Source organism: Bufo bufo, chromosome 1 (assembly GCF_905171765.1).
Source record: "Bufo bufo chromosome 1, aBufBuf1.1, whole genome shotgun sequence".
NCBI classification, from domain to species: domain Eukaryota; kingdom Metazoa; phylum Chordata; class Amphibia; order Anura; family Bufonidae; genus Bufo; species Bufo bufo.
The window spans coordinates 22,646,967-22,663,290 of record NC_053389.1 but is presented as its reverse complement, the minus strand read 5'-3'; the positions used below and the strand labels follow the sequence as shown (position 1 = coordinate 22,663,290).

The 16,324-nt window shown below is 43.9% G+C and overlaps 1 protein-coding gene across 1 annotated transcript; it reads right to left on the bottom strand.

Moving 5' to 3' along the window:
• Positions 1-8,638: 8,638 nt before the first annotated feature.
• Positions 8,639-11,211, bottom strand: LOC121001459 (cyclin-K-like). The gene is made up of 3 exons (XM_040432905.1): positions 11,094-11,211; positions 9,945-10,098; positions 8,639-9,335 (listed from the first exon to the last, which is right to left on the bottom strand). Exons 1-3 carry the CDS (start codon positions 11,209-11,211, stop codon positions 8,639-8,641), a joined length of 969 nt encoding a protein of 322 aa, XP_040288839.1.
• Positions 11,212-16,324: the final 5,113 nt, after the last annotated feature.

Sequence of the window (16,324 nt, the reverse complement as noted above, 5' to 3'; positions counted from 1 at the left end):
TTTTTTTTTTCGCGGACCCATTGACTTTCAATGGGTCCGTGGAAAAATCGGAAAATGCTCAGTTTTGCAGCCGCATCCGTGATCCGTGTTTCCTGTCCGTCAAAAAAATATGACCTGTCCTATTTTTTTGACGGACAACGGTTCACGGACCCATTCAAGTCAATGGGTCCGTGAAAGAACACGGATGCACACAAGATTGGCATCCGCGTCCTTGATCCGTGGCCGTAGGCTACATTCACACAGACGGATCCGAAGATCCATCTGTATGAAAGCTTTTTCAGAGCTGAGTTTTCACTTCGTGAAAACTCAAATCCGACAGTATATTCTAACACAGAGGCGTTCCCATAGTGATGGGGACGCTTCTAGTTAGAATAAACTGAGAACTGTGTACATGACTACCCCCTGCTATCTCTTACAGGGGGCTGTGATCCGCACAATTAACCCCTCAGGTGTTGCACCTGAAGGGGTTAATTGTGCATATCATAGCCCCCTATAAGCGATCAGGGGCTGCCAGGCAGCAGGGGGCAGACCCCCCTCCCTCCCCAGTTTTAATTTCATTGGTGGCCAGTGCGGCCCCCCCGCCCCCCTCCCTCTATTGTATTATTTTCATTGGTGGCACAGTGTGCGGCCCCCCCTCCCTCTATTGTATTATTTTCATTGGTGGCACAGTGTGCGCCCCCCCCCGCCCCCCCCTCTATTGTATTATCATTGGTGGCCAGTGTGCGCCCCCCCCGCCCCCCCTCTATTGTATTAATATTATTGGTGGCCAGTGTGCGGCCTCCCCTCTCCCCCGCCCCCCCCCCCATCGTTGGTGGCAGCGGAGAGTTAGAAGCATCATACTTACCTGCGATCTGCGATGTCATGACCGGCCGGTAGCTCCTCCTACTGGTAAGTGACAGATCATTAAGCAGTGCGCCGCACAGACCTGTCACTTACCAGTAGGAGGAGCTCCCGGCCGGTCACAGACATCGCAGCTCGCAGGTAAGTATGATGCTTCTAACTCTCCGCTGCCACCAATGATCGGGGGGGGGGGGCGGAGGAGAGGGGAGGCCGCACACTGGCCACCAATGATATTAATACAATAGAGGGGGGCCGGGGGGGGCGCACACTGGCCACCAATGATAATTCAATAGAGGGAGGGAGGGGGGGCGGGGGTGGCCGCACACTGTGCCACCAATGAAAATAATACAATAGAGTGGGGGGCGGGGGGCGCACACTGTGCCACCAATGAAAATAATACAATAGAGGGAGGGAGGGGGGGGCCGCACTGGCCACCAATGAAATTAAAACTGGGGAGGGAGGGGGATCTGCCCCCTGCTGCCTGGCAGCCCCTGATCTCTTATAGGGGGCTATGATATGCACAATTAACCCCTTCAGGTGCAGCACCTGAGGGGTTAATTGTGCGGATCACAGCCCCCTGTAAGAGATCGGGTGCTGCCAGGCAGCAGGGGGCAGTCATGTACACAGTTCTCAGTATATTCTAACTTGAAGCGTCCCCATCCCCATAACTCAAATCCGATGGTATATTCTAACATAGAGGCGTTCCCATGGTGATGGGGACGCTTCAAGTTAAAATATACCATCGGATTGGAGAAAACTCCGATCCTATGGTATATTAACTCCTGACTTTACATTGAAAGTCAATGGGGGACGGATCCGCTTGAAATTGCACCATATTGTGTCAACGTCAAACGGATCCCTCCCCATTGACTTGCATTGTAATTCAGGACGGATCCGTTTGGCTCCGCACGGCCAGGCAGACACCAAAACGACTGTTTTTTCATGTCCGTGGATCCTCCAAAAATCAAGGAAGACCCACGGATGAAAAAACGGTCACGGATCACGGACCAACGGAACCCCGTTTTGCGGACCGTGAAAAAATACGGTCGTGTGCATGAGGCCTAAGCCTGGTTTTTCAGCTGATACACTCATTTGCATGTCTTTCCCATATGCCAGACTTTATGCAAATTAGTTTACATGACAAAACAGTAAAGAGAGGTTATTGTATGTAATGTTAGGACAATTAGAAAACTGAACATTTTTCTGCAGCCCTCCTAGGAAGTGAGAGAAGAGTTAGCTGGCATCCAAAAAAGTTTACAATTTTTGACACCCTAATGATAAAGAGCAAAGGATGAAAAATTAACTTTTTTGCCCAAAACAGGTGTTAGTTTAATAACTGAATATGACAGCAGTATATAACCCTTGAATTTTACACGTGCTGATGCTGCAAGGGTTGTAAAATTGTGTATTTTGGCAAAAAAGTGTGTCTTTAAAAACCCAGAAAATTATGGCTGTATTTCTAGCTTAAATTGCACACTGAATAATCCTGTAAAGGCACCAGATGTTGGATATTGCCAAAAATTTGTGTTTTTTCAAAGCCAGAAAATTATTTAACTTTTTAAAACTTGTTTTTAACAATCAAAGATAAAGCAAGGGCTGCAATATTAAGTTTGCAAAAAAAAAAAAAATGTTTTTACGAACCCAGAAAATTATGGCTGTATTTCTAGCTTAAATTGCCCACTGACTAATCCAGATGTTGGATATTGCCCAAAAAGTTTTTTTTTTTTTTTAGAAACATAGAATGTCGGCAGATAAGAACCATTTGGCCCATCTAGTCTGCCCAATATACTAAATACTATGGATAGCCCCTGGCCCTATCTTATATGAAGGATGGCCTTATGCCTATCCCATGCATGCTTAAACTCCTTCACTGTATTTGCAGATACCACTTCTGCAGGAAGGCTATTCCATGCATCCCCTACTCTCTCAGTAAAGTAATACTTCCTGATATTACTTTTAAACCTTTGCCCCTCTAATTTAAAACTATGTCCTCTTGTAGCAGTTTTTCTTCTTTTAAATATTCTCTCCTCTTTTACCTTGTTGATTCCTTTTATGTATTTAAAAGTTTATATCATATCCCCTCTGTCTCGTCTTTCTTCCAAGCTATACATGTTAAGGTCCTTTAATCTTTCCTGGTAAATTTTATCCTGCAATCCATGTACCAGTTTAGTAGCTCTTCTCTGAATTCTCTCCAAAGTATCAATATCCTTCTGGAGATATGGTCTCCAGTACTGAGCACAATACTCCAAATGAGGTCTCACTAGTGCTCTGTAGAGAGGCATGAGCACCCCCCCTCTGTCTACTGGTAATGCCTCTCCCTATACACCCCAGCATTCTGCTAGTATCTCCTGCTGCTCTATGACATTGCCTGCCTACCTTTAAGTCTTCTGAAATAATGATCCCTAAATCCCTTTCCTCAGATACTGAGGTTAGGACTGTATCATAGATTTTATATTCTGCTCTTGGGTTTTTATGCCCCAGGTGCATTATCTTGCACTTATCAACATAAAATTTTAGTTGCCAGATTTTTGACCATTCCTCTAGTTTTCCTAAATCATTTTCCATTTGGTGTATCCCTCCAGGAACATCAACCCTGTTACAAATCTTTGTGTCATCAGCAAAAAGACACACCTTACCATCGAGGCCTTCTGCCATTTCACTGATAAAGATATTAAACAATATGAGTCCCAGAACAGATCCCTGAGGTACCCCACTGGTAACAAGACCTTGGTCTGAATATACTCCATTGACTACAACCCTCTGTTGTCTGTCCCTCAGCCACTGCCTAATCCATTCAACAATATGGGAGTCCAAGCCCAAAGACTGCAATTTATAGAAAAGCCTTCTATGTGGGACAGTATCAAAAGCCTTACTAAAGTCTAGATAAGCGATGTCTACTGCACCTCCGCCATCTATTATTTTAGTCACCCAATCAAAAAAATCAATAAGTTAGTTTGACATGATCTCCCTGAAGTAAACTCATGCTGTTTTTCATCTTTCAATCTATGGGATTTTAGATGTTCCACAATCCTCTCCTTAAGAATGGTTTCCATTAATTTCCCCACTATTGATGTCAGGCTTACTGGCCTATAGTTGCCTGATTCCTCCTTACTACCTTTCTTGTGAATCGGCACAACATTTGCTAATTTCCAATCTTCTGGGACGACTCCTGTTGCCAGTGATTGGTTAAATAAATCTGTTAATGGTTTTGCTAGTTCACCGCTGAGCTCTTTTAATAGCTTTGGGTGTATCCCATCAGGCCCCTGTGACTTATTTGTATTAATTTTAGACAGATGACTTAGAACCTCTTCCTCTGTAAAGACACATGCATCAAAAGATTCATTAGTCTTCTTTCTTAACTGAGGTCCTTTCCCTTCATTTTCCTTTGTAAAAACTGAACAGAAGTATTCATTGAGGCAGTCAGCTAGTTCTTTATCTTCTTCCATATACCTTCCTTCTTTTGTTTTTAATTTGGTAATTCCTTGTTTTAGTTTCCATTTTTCATTTATGTATCTGAAGAATGCCTTATCGCCTTTTTTCCCTGACTGAGCTAATTTAACTTCTGCCTGTGCTCTAGAAGCTCTTATAACTTGTTTGGCCTCTCTCTGCCTAATCTTATAAATTTGCCTGTCACCCTCGTTTTTTTTTTTTTTTATAATTCCTAAATGCTATCTTTTTGTTTTTAATGATTTTGGCCACTTCTGCTGAGTACCACAGTGGTCTCTTCCTTTTTTTGCTTTTACTGACAAGCCTAATGCAATTTTCTGTTGCCTTCATTAGTGCCACTTTTAAGTAGTCCCATTTCTTTTGGACTCCAATGAAACTGTTCCAGTCTTATAGGGACTTGTATACCACTAATCAAATTTTATAAAAGTCAGTTTTTCTAAAATCTAAAACTTTTGTTTTTGTGTGGTGTGACTCAGTCACTGTACTTATAGTAAACCACACTGACTGGTGATCACTAGATCCCAAGCTTTCCCCTACAGTAATATCATATACCAAATTCCCATTTGTGAATACTAAATCTAAAATGGCCTCCTTCCGGGTTGGCTCCTCAACTACTTGCTGTAGAGATAATCCCAGTAGGGAATTTAGAATATCTGTACTCCTGGCAGAACTAGCTATTTTGGTTTTCCAGTTTACATCTGGAAGATTGAAGTCTCCCATAATGATAACTTCCCCCTTCCATGTCATTTTAGCTATTTCCTCAACTAGTAGATCATCTAATTCTTTGACTTGGCTAGGTGGTCTATATATCAAACCTACACGAGTTACCTTATGATTATCAAGCTGCAAGGTAACCCAAACTGACTCTAAATTGTTCTCGCTAACTTGTATCAAATTAGATTTTATGCTATCTTTCACATACAGGGCCACCCCTCCCCCTTCTTGCCTTCTCTGTCTTTCCTGTATAGAGAGAACCCTGGTATTGATATATCCCAGTCATTACTCCCCTTGAACCACGTCTCAGTAACAGCCACTACATCTATATTCTCAGATGCCATTATAGCCTCAAGTTCATTGATCTTATTCCCTAAACTGAGAGCATTTGTAGACAAGAATCTGAGCTTGTCATTTCTTAACCTTTGTGCTACTGGCATCTTCTGGCATTGTTCCGGGGGGCAGTTGGACTGCTGGATTATCACTCTTTTGCCCCCCTTTCCTAGTTTAAATACTTCTTAGCAAATTCTTGGAACTGTTCACCAAGGACATTCGTTCCCTTGAGAGAAAGATGCAAAACCATCTTTCTTGTACAGTTCTTTTCCATTCCAACAAGAGCTAACATGAGACACAAAGCCAAACCCTTGGTTCAGACACCATTCACCAAGCCATACATTGAATTCCTTAATGCGCATCTTCCTGTCATGCTGAAGGCTATGCACAGGCAAAACTGCAGAGAATGAAACAGTTGATGCAACCTCCCGTATATCCTTTCCAAGTGTGTGAAAAGCTTCTTTCACCTTTGAAACCTCATTGCAAGCCAGATTGTTGGTCCCAAGATGGACAATAACATCCACTTCCCTTTCCTGCTTTGCTTGCCTAACAATATTAAGGATACGTTGTCTGTCCCTGCTAGTGGTAGCACCAGGGAGACATCTCACAACACCATTCTCCTCAAACTTCACACCTCTTATGATGGAATTGCCCATCAACAGCTGCTTACGATCAATCCTCACCTTCTCCTTTTTGTCTTTGGCTGCAGTCTTACATACTTTAGGCATGGGAGATGATTGTTTCTCACCCACTGTGCTTGAGACATCCGTCATGTTGCTCTTGCACTCTGAAAGTGCTGCAAATGAATTATGGAGTGCCACAGACTGTGGGACATGTCTTCTATCCACAACTTTCAGTCTACCAGAACCTACAGTAACCCATGTTCCATTTCTAGGGGGCCTCTGTGGCAGTGGCATTGAAATGTTCTCAGCCTGAGTTTGTTTAATGGTTAATTTACAAATCTCATATTTCAAAAAGGTAATTTCCTGCTGCATTATGGAGAGCTGTCTACAGATCAGACAGTATCCAAACCTCTGAAGAGTGGAACCTGAAATAAAAGCACAACAATTCCTGCACAGAACCAGGTCTGCCTTTGTAAAGAGGGGAAAGATTTTAAACAAACAAATATTACTTGTTTAGATTGTATTCTTATCCAGATTACCTCCTGAGTATCTCCTGAATATCTCCAATGCACTTTTAGATCAGCACTTGGAATAGCAGCCTCTTTTGAAACACAGTGTCTGAGTATTCACCAGAAACACCACTGAAGTTCTGCTACAGTGGAAAAACTCTGAGTTAGACTAAGTTAGTCTCCTGAATATCTCCAATGCACTTGTAGATCAGCACTTGGTATAGCAGCCTTAGAAAAGCAGCAAGCTATTTCAGAATATGAAAGCTGTATTTAACACTTGAATTTCACATGTGCAGATGCAGCAAGGGCTGTAAAATAGTGTATTTTGCAAAAAAAGGGTGTTTGTAAAAACCCAGAAAATTATGGCTGTATTTCTAGCTTAAATTGCACACTGACTAATCCTGCACATGCACCAGATGTAGGATATTGCCAAAAAAGGGTGTTTTTTAAAACCAGATTATTAGGGGCATGGCCTAACCAGATCGGGTCGTGTCCTTTTTAACAGCCCACTCTAATACAGCAGAACTGTTCTCTCTTAGTGTGAGCTGCAGGGAGAAACTCAACGTCCCTCCCACCTCTGCAGCTGATTAGTGTTGATCACGAATATTCGAATTTCGAATTTTTATCTCGAATATAGGTACTTCGAAAATTTGCGAATATTTCGAATATAGTTATATATATTCGGAATTTTGAATATTCTAAAAAAAAAATTCCCCCTTTTTTTTTTTTATCAGTACACATGATCCCATTGCTGCTTCTAGCTTGTGGGCCAATAAGAAGGCTGCAATATACTTGACTTTAGGAGTAGTAGTGTTTGCGAATTTTGCTCCATATTCTTTTTTTTCGAATATTCGCTATATTGCTATATATTCTTGTTTTAGTTAGTTATAGCAATATAGCGAATATTCAAAAAAAAATCGAATATAGAGCAATTTAGCTAATATAGTGCTATAATCTTCTTTGTCTAATAGTTGTAAGTTGAAAAATTTGCAATAAAAAATTCAAATCCGAAAATTCGAATTACGAAAATTCGCATATTACACAATCATTACCTTGCCGATTTTTCGAGTAAAAAAAAAATCCCGAATTTTCAAATTTGCGAATATTCGACGAATATTCTACAAAATATTCGCGAAATATCGCGAATTTGAATATGACCCCTGCCGCTCATCACTACAGCTGATAGAAGTTGATTTTTAACAGTACCAGCGCAGTGATTTGGTCTGAAGCCGGATTGCATTTGATCAAAAAGTGAGTGAGATGAAAGGTCAATTTGAGATGGACATGTTGTTCTAGGAGTTCGGATGCAAATTGAAGTAGTGAAATGGTACGATAGCTAGATAAAGAGGATGTGTCCAGGGAAAGTTTAATGAGTATGGGTGTAACAATTGCATGTTTAAAAGAGGAAGGGAAGATGCTAGTGGTTAGCGATAGGTTGAAGAGGTGGGTTAGGACAGGGATAACTATAGTGGTGAGGTTAGGGATGAGGTGTGATGGGATTGGGTCAAGGGCACAAGAGGTGAGGTGTGACTTGGAGACTAAGTTGGAAAGCTTTTCTTCTGTTAGACTGAGTTCACACGGGCGTGACTTTTTGGCTCAGGATGCGTTAAGTTAAAAACATGCGATTTTGGAGCTAAAACAAGTCAGTTTTCACAGCGATTGCGTTCAGTGTCTGCGTTTTTTTCAGTGCGGATAGCATCCGGATGACATGCGTTTTTAACGCGAGTGAAAAAAAACGCAAACATTCTGTTGATTCACATGTTCACTTGAAACACAATATAAACACGGCCAACATGCTCTTCAGTTTGTGGCAGCTCCATTTTGTGTGGATCTATATAAAGTGTGTGGATTGTATTTTAAGGTGTTCATTTTTTGTAAGCAGGATGTCGTCTTTGCCCGCATCAACTCCTGATCTTGTGCTTTTGCACTGGCTGGTGTTTCGTACATAATTCACCTGCATAACTAATTTTTTAAAATGCATGTGAAATATCAACTAATGCCTCATAATGTCATCTTTCCTGTACTGTGTATCTTACTAGTAATAAAAACAAAAAACAAAAGTCAAATTGTGTTGAATTTTTTTTGGTTTACTGGAAAAATAATATGAACACAAAATATAGTCATATTTTACATAAATAATCACATTGATAACAATATATAACTTCCATCAGTTTACAAGTTGTAGTAACGTGAGGGTGTGGGGGGGGGGTTAACATCTGATTGCGATGGCTGGTAACTGCCCTGAGAAGAGGGGGCAAAGTGCTCTGGTGGAGCAGCCTGAGCTGCGGAGGGAGCAGGTGGAGGATATGCTGCCTCTGCACTGTATAGGGGCCCATATTGTTGGGGTGGAGGGGGGAATGGTTGCCGAGGAGGAGGAGGAGGGTAGTGGGGAGCCCTGTTAGGAAACTGTGAAGTAGGCCTAGGTGGTGGCCCATAGATGTTCCCATATAAGCGGCAATTTTCCAGCGCTATAAACAATTCTGTTAGATCTTTCGGCGGAGTGGCTGCCTGAATAATGATCCCAATGGCGCCTTGGGTCCGCAGATAAAGATCCTCTGGAATTTTTTTGAATAGAGTTCCAAGACTGCGCCCATACAATTCATAATGGTCCTCCTGCCGGACTCTGGACAAGTAGTCCAGTACCTGAGTATTCACCTCCACTTCAGCTGTGGGCATTGGTCGTTTCCGACGTGCGCCCAGCTGAAGTGAAGGTGCAGACTCTGCAGGAGGGATGTGGGGCGTGGAGCTGGTGGATGGTCCAGCTTCAGACATCTCCTCTGTGTCCAGGGAAGGGGGATTCTCTTCCTCAGCAGCAGAAGAATACTGCTGGGCAGGCTGCTCTGTCTCTTCCTCCAGGTTGTCTTCCGTCCTTCAATAGAGAAAACATTATCAAAATACATGTTTATATAGGGAACCTGTCATCAACTTTATGCTGGCCATAATCACGCCAGAATAAAGTACAGACCGGTGAGTTGATAACAGCGGTATGTAATTTGGAATAGTCCAAAGGCATTTTTTGCTGAATAGCCACATCACAATCATTGCAGACTGGGTCTGGAAAATTGTCACGATAATAACATGAGAAGAGTCATAGTTTCTACTAAAAAGCTCCACCTCTACATGACCACCTGCTGATTGTCAGTTTGTCAATCATTAGCAGATTGGTCGGGGAGAGTAGGAGATTATGAATAACTATGAGTCCATGACTATTCTCAGGTAGATTTGACTCTTTTCAAGCCCTGGCCTGCAATGATTCTGATCCTGGTTCTCAGAATCAACTTACTTTTAGGTCATATAATATAAGTAACAGGCCACTGAAATCAGCATTTGTGTCACTAATTTATGCTGCCCTCAGGGAGGTTAGCATAAACTTGATGACAGGTTCCCTTTAAAAATACTCAATTTATTTCGGCCCATACGATAATTATTATTTAGGATTTATTTTATAGTAAGCATGTAGGATTACATATGTACTTACGGGCGCACGTCCATTATGTCTCGGAGGAACATTAGGTGTTCTTTATAAATGTAGGGCCTTTTCTTCAGTGGCCCTGAACCACTGTGGCCGTGATGGACCATTTCCTTTCGAAATTGGTCCCGGCAACTCTGCCATCTATTCTTTACTTCATCAACTACAAAAAACAAAAAAAGGAATTAATACATAACATACTGTATGACTACCATGTGGTTTTGTAGGGATGTCCTCTATAGCATAGCAAATGGCAAACTATCTTCTCGGATAAAACATGTGCTATGTAAACTGGAGGACAATGTTACACATGTGCTATGCTACTTTGAACATAAAGTCATCACAAATATATATATATATATATATATGGACAGTGCACTTACTTAAAGTATTGCGCTTGAGTTCAGGTGTTTTGCCCCAAACATTTGAAAACACCTCCTTGGCTACTTCCTCCCAGGCAGCATCTTTGTAACGGGGTTCCGAAGGTGCACTCGGTCCCCCATTGCCCGCAGAACTGTTGCTTAGCTTTGGGAATGAGGATCTGTGTTTGACCTCATTCCCAGGGCGGCTTTACTGCTGGGTGGCTCCCTGCTCCTAAGTCTGCCTTGAGCGCCGAGCTGATCACTCGGTGCTCAACTGGTTGGTCTGTCGGTCATGTGACGCTGGCCACGTCACATGACCCTCACTCCCCACTATAAATACAGACAGCCTGCTGGATACAGGTTGCCTGTTAATTTCTAGGTTCCTGGCTATTTGTTGGACTACTGAATACTAACCTGATTCTGTTCCCTGACGATCCTTTTTCCTGCTCCTCCTGTACTGCGCATCCGTCCTGGTATTGTGACCTCGGCTCCCACCTGACTACTCTCTTAGGACTCCTCTTGTACTTCTCTACTCTCCTGGTATTTGACCCTGGCTTCTCCTGACCATTCTTTGCTTAACCCTTTGTACTGCGTAGCTCTCTTTGTTCTGACCCGGTCCGTTCATGGTCCGTATTTTGTCTTGTCTGTCTTCCCTGCACGTATCCTAAGTTAGGGACTGTCATCCAGTTGTCCCCTGTCATCAGGACTCGTGAGGCAAGTAGGCAGGGCCATGGGGTGAGGGTGGAGCGCAGTGGTCACTATCCTTCCCCTGTGTGTGTGTGGACGTGACCGTTACAATCTTTCTTATATCGGTCTTGGTAGTCACCAGACCGACTGTCCCAAAGACAGGGCCTGCCCTGGACCTCCACAATCATCTTCTCCACGTCCATGGGCTTGCTGACTTGTCTTGGCATTTTTCCAGGTCCTCAGAACAGCAGCCAAACAAGGTTGGGACATGTAGCTCTGAAAAAACTCACTTCCTGTCTAATCACTTTCTTTTTCAAGTGTTGCTAAGAAACCTGCGTTAAAAACGGAACGCAATCGCATTGCATCCAGATGCAATGCGTTATTAACGCCTACCCATTCATTTCTATGGGGCCTGTCCTGCGTGAAAAACGCAGAATATAGAACATGCTGCGATTTTCACGCAACGCAGAAGTGATGCGTGAAAAACAACGCTCATGTACACTGCCCCATTGAAATGAATGGGTCGGGATTAAAAGCGGGTGCAATGCGTTCACCTCCCGCATTGCACCCGCGCGGAAATCTCGCCCGTGTGAACTCAGCCTTATGGTGTTATACTGGGTTATGTGGGATGAGCTTTAGGTGGCAGTGTAGGGGTGTAGTGGGGGTGTTTAAAGGGACACTGTCACCTGGATTTTACTTACTGAGCTAATAACATCACCACATCAGTCTCCACAATTTACAATATACTAGTATTACTGCCCTGTGTCTTTTATTTGGTCTATAAAATCGGTTTCATTAATATGCAAAGTACCTCAATAAGGAGCCCAAGGGGACGTCCCTCCGGCAGTTGGAGACCAGCTGCGCCCATTACTTCGAAGCCCAGCACCGCCCCACTGCTAATTTATTCACTGCTCATCGCCGACGTAATGTTTGTGCAACGCCCGTAATCCCACGCATGCTCCCTGGATACACATGTCAGCGCCCGCACGGTGTCCTGGCATCGGCCTCACAGACAAACAGACGTTGCACAAACATTACGTCGGCGATGAGCAGTGAATAAATTAGCAGTGGGGCGGTGCTGGGCTCCTAAGTATTGGGCGCAGCTGGGCTCCAACTGCCAGGGGGACGTCCCCTTGGGCTACTTATTGAGGTACTTTGCATATTAATGAAACCGATTTTATAGACCAAATAAAAGACACAGGGCAGTAATACTAGTATATTGTAAATTGTGGAGACTGATGTGTGATGTTATTAGCTCAGTAAGTAAAATCCAGGTGACAGTTTCCCTTTAAAGCTTTCATGGATTATATCAATTTTATCTCTGAAATATGGGGCAAAGTCTTCAGCTGAGATGAGGGGTGTGGGAGTGGGCACAGGGGACGTAGTAGAGAGTTGAAGGTATTAAACAGTTGTTTGGGGTTACGGGAGAAAGATGATATGACAGTAGAAAAGTAGTCCTGTTTAGAAGAGGCAAGTGCAGACTTGAATGTGAGAACAGCTTCTTTGTACGACATAAAGTCCTCCTTGGAGTGGGTTTTCTTCCAGTGCCGTTCTGCGACTCTGGAAGCTTGTCTCCGTTTTTTGGTCTGATTAGTGTTCCAGGGTTATTGACTGATTTGCCGGGTTCTGGTGTGTGTGCGAGGGGCGACTGAGTCAAGGGCTGAAATAATTATGGTGTTGAAGAAAGTAGCGGCTGTGTCAGTGTCATGAAGGGAAGATATGGTGGATAGTGGCGAGAGAGAGTCTGAGAGTGTGTGAATGGAGAGGTGATTGAGATTTCTGCAAGGGTGTGGTAGTTTATGGACTGGATGAGCAGTTGAGGAGAGAGTGGATGAAAATGAAAGAAGACTGTGATCTGAGAGGGGGAGAGGAGAGTTTTAGAAATTAGATAGGGAGCAGAGGCAGGTAAAGACAAGGTCTAGTGTGTGACGGTCTCTGTAGGTGGCTGTGGAGGACCATTGTGTGAGTCCAAAGGAGGCAGTAAGAGATAGGAGCTTAAAGGCATTTGAGTTTTGTGTGTCAATAGGGATGTTGAAATCCCCCATAATGATAGATGGGATGTCAACAGTGAGGAAGTGAAGAAGCCAGGTATTGAAATGGTTGAGAAAGGTAGAAGCAGGGCCTGGTGGATGGTAGATGACGGCTATTTGAAGGTGGTTGAAGATGGGAGGTTGTGAATAGGTGGAGATGGGTTGAAGGAGCAGTTCCCTGATAAGAGGAGGCCAACACCACCACTATGTCGGTCTGGGCGGGGGGTGTGAGTAAACTGATAGGATAGTGCAGCAGGGGAGGCTGTGTCTGTAGGTGTCAGCCACGTTTCTGTGAGGCACAGGAATAAAAATGTCTTGGAGATAAAGAGGTCGTGGATGTAGGAAGGTTTGTTACAAATGGAATGCGAGTTCCATAATGCTCCAGATAGAGTGGGGGAGAAGGGGTCAGGTGAATGGGTAGGAGGTTAGAGGAATGAGTGGAGTTAGTGGCAGGGGCTTTGTAATGGAGGGGAGATAAAATGGTGGCGACAAAGCGAGGGGGGACTGGGTTAGGAGATATGTCTCCAGCAATAAGGGAGAGCAAGGGTTAGCAAGTGAGTGTAGGATAAAGCAAGGGCTGACCATGTTTAGATGAGAAGATCTGAGTGTGTAGGAGGAGTTGAGCAGAAGTGGCCAGGTGAGAGGATAGTAGGGAAGGTGAGATAAATAGCTCTTTGTCAGGTTTAGGAATAGTTGGGTTACAGAATAGTCTGAGGGATATGAAGGTACTGTATTTTTCGGCCTATAAAATGCACCCCTGTTTACTAAAATACCAGGAAAGAGTTACTTTGTAACAATTAGCTCAGTTACCCAATGAATCACTGCTTAAACTTCCCAAAATACCATTGGTTAGGCTATGTTAAACTAATTATCTACCATAATCTGTTTAAACACACCCCCTTTCCCTTATTAACCCTTTACTCTTACCTTACTATTTTATTCTATTACCCTTTAATAAATCTTAAGCAATTCTTTCTACATACACTTTCTCTTTGTTAACCAATTTTTACTTTAATATTCTTCTGCTATCTATCATCAATAGCTTCTCTCTATGGTTATTATGGTACCAGTCTTCTATAGATTTTTGCTATAGTTGTTTTTCTATCTATTATTAATAGTTTCCCCCTATAGCTGCTTTCCTACCTGTTACTAATAACCCATGCTTGCCTATAACACAGAACAAACAGACAATAACACAAAGCTATGAGCCAAGAGCCAGGAGTGCAAGGCAACAACCTATCCATATAAGGCCCCTTGCACAGACCGTATGCCCTCCGAGACATACGGTCTGTGAGTGGGCCATATGTCCCGGAGCGGCATTGATCGTGCCCATGGGAGTTGTGGGGTTTCGCTCTGGTAGATAGGGTAAGCGGACGCAGTACAGAGGCAAAAGACAAGTTCTTAACACAAAACTTCAGTGTTTATTCACACTGGAGGCAAATGCACAAAACAATGTGTTACTTTGCAGTCTTGGTGTTTACTTCACACAAAATGGAAAGTACATCTTGGTGTTACTTCACACAAAATGGAAAGTACATCTTGGTGTTACTTCACACAAATTGGAAAGTTCATATAAGACATGTCACCTTGATGTCAGTTCAGCCTCCAGCAGTCCACGGTAGGCTTTAGGGGGCCTGTTTTATCAGCCCATGGGTCTCAGCCCTTTAACCTCGCCTCAGGTCCCAACACAGAGATCCTGTTACTGAGCCCAGCTGCCTATTTAAAGACAGCCAAGTGCAGCCAAAAACCCGGACCAGCAATTAAAATCCAGTCTGGTATTTGACCCCACCTGGCTGCAAATCAGCCCAGCAGCACACGGTGAGAGGAAAATACCTTTTTTCCCAGACTATTCCCCTCACTGTGTCACATCCCCCCCTCCCCTTGTTCAACCCTGAGGGGGCTGAACACTCGCCAGACAATGTACTCGGGACAGGGCATCCGCATTTCCCTGCACCCGGCCTGCCCTGTGTTCCACTGTAAATTTAAAGTTCTGTAGGGAAAGTAACCATCTAGTGACCCGGGCATTTCTGTCTTTGGCCTGGCTCATCCACTTGAGAGGGGAGTGGTCGGTCACCAGGCGGAATTTTCTCCCTAACAAATAATAACGGAGAGACTCGAGTGCACACTTGATAGCCAGGCACTCTCTCTCCACTATACTGTACCTAGTCTTGGCTGGGGTGAGCTTATGGCTGAGGAAGACAACGGGATGCTCCTCCCTGATGACTTCCTGAGACAGTACAGCACTGAGGCCTACTTCGGAGGCATCGGTCTGTACTTCAAAGCGGAGAAAGCCTATTCCACCTGATCATTCCAGAGAACTATCACTGACTTGCGTCCCTTCAAGAGCCCTGTCAATGGCATGGCCAACGTAGCAAAGTAGGGGACAAACCTCATGTAATAGCCCACCATTCTCATGAACGACTTTACTTGCCTAATAGTGACATGTCGGGGCCAATTCCATATCACCTCTATTTTGTTCACTTGGGGTTTGATGACCCCATGCCCAATGACATACCTCAGGTATTTAGTCTCCTCTAACCCTATTGCACATATTTTTGGGTTGGCGGTTAGTCCAGCCTTCCGAAGGGAGTCGACTACAGCCTGCACTTTGGGTAGGTGACTTTCTTAGTCGGTACTGTGGATGACAATATCGTCCAGGTAAGCCAAAGCGTACCGACGATGTGGACGAACCACAATGTCCATAAGTTGTAGAAAAGTGGCAGGGGCGCCATTCAGACCAAAGGGTAACACCTTATATTGGTACATCCCTTCATGTGTAATGAACACATTTTTTTTTTTGTCAGCTTCCGTTAAGGGCACCTGCCAGTACCCTTTGGTGAGGTCGAAAACAGAAAAATACCGGGCTTGTCCTAACCCCTCGATAAGCTTATCCACCCGGGACATGGGATACGCATCGAATTTGGAAATCTTGTTTATTTTAGGAAAATCGTTACAGAACCGCAACGTCCTGTCCGGTTTGGGTATTAAAACTATAGGACTGGCCCACTCACTTTTAGACTCTTCAATAACATCTAGTTGCACTTCCTTCGAGATGGCTTGTCGCCAAGCCTCGTGTATCCGGTATGGTTTTAACTGGAATTTTGCCTGAGGCTCAGTGACAATGTCATGCTGAATTGTGGAAGTGCGTCCATGTAGGTCCGAGTAAACATCCATGTTCCTGCTGACGAACTCCCTGGCCTCCTGAGTCTGTTTAGAGGAGAGGCTGTCAGCAACATTCACTGTGGCAACCGCTTCCCTTCCACCAGACCGAGGGGCCGGAACCTTTTCCCCTAGAAAACTCAGCCACTGG

Coding starts and splice junctions, on each gene's coding strand:
- LOC121001459 (XM_040432905.1), bottom strand. CDS start 11,211: ATGCCAAGACAAGTCAGCAAGCCCATGGACGTGGAGAAGATGATTGTG. Junction 10,099..11,093: donor AGACCGATATAAGAAAGATT/GTAACGGTCACG, acceptor TGTTTTTTGTAG/TTGATGAAGTAAAGAATAGA. Junction 9,336..9,944: donor GACATAATGGACGTGCGCCC/GTAAGTACATAT, acceptor TCTCTATTGAAG/GACGGAAGACAACCTGGAGG.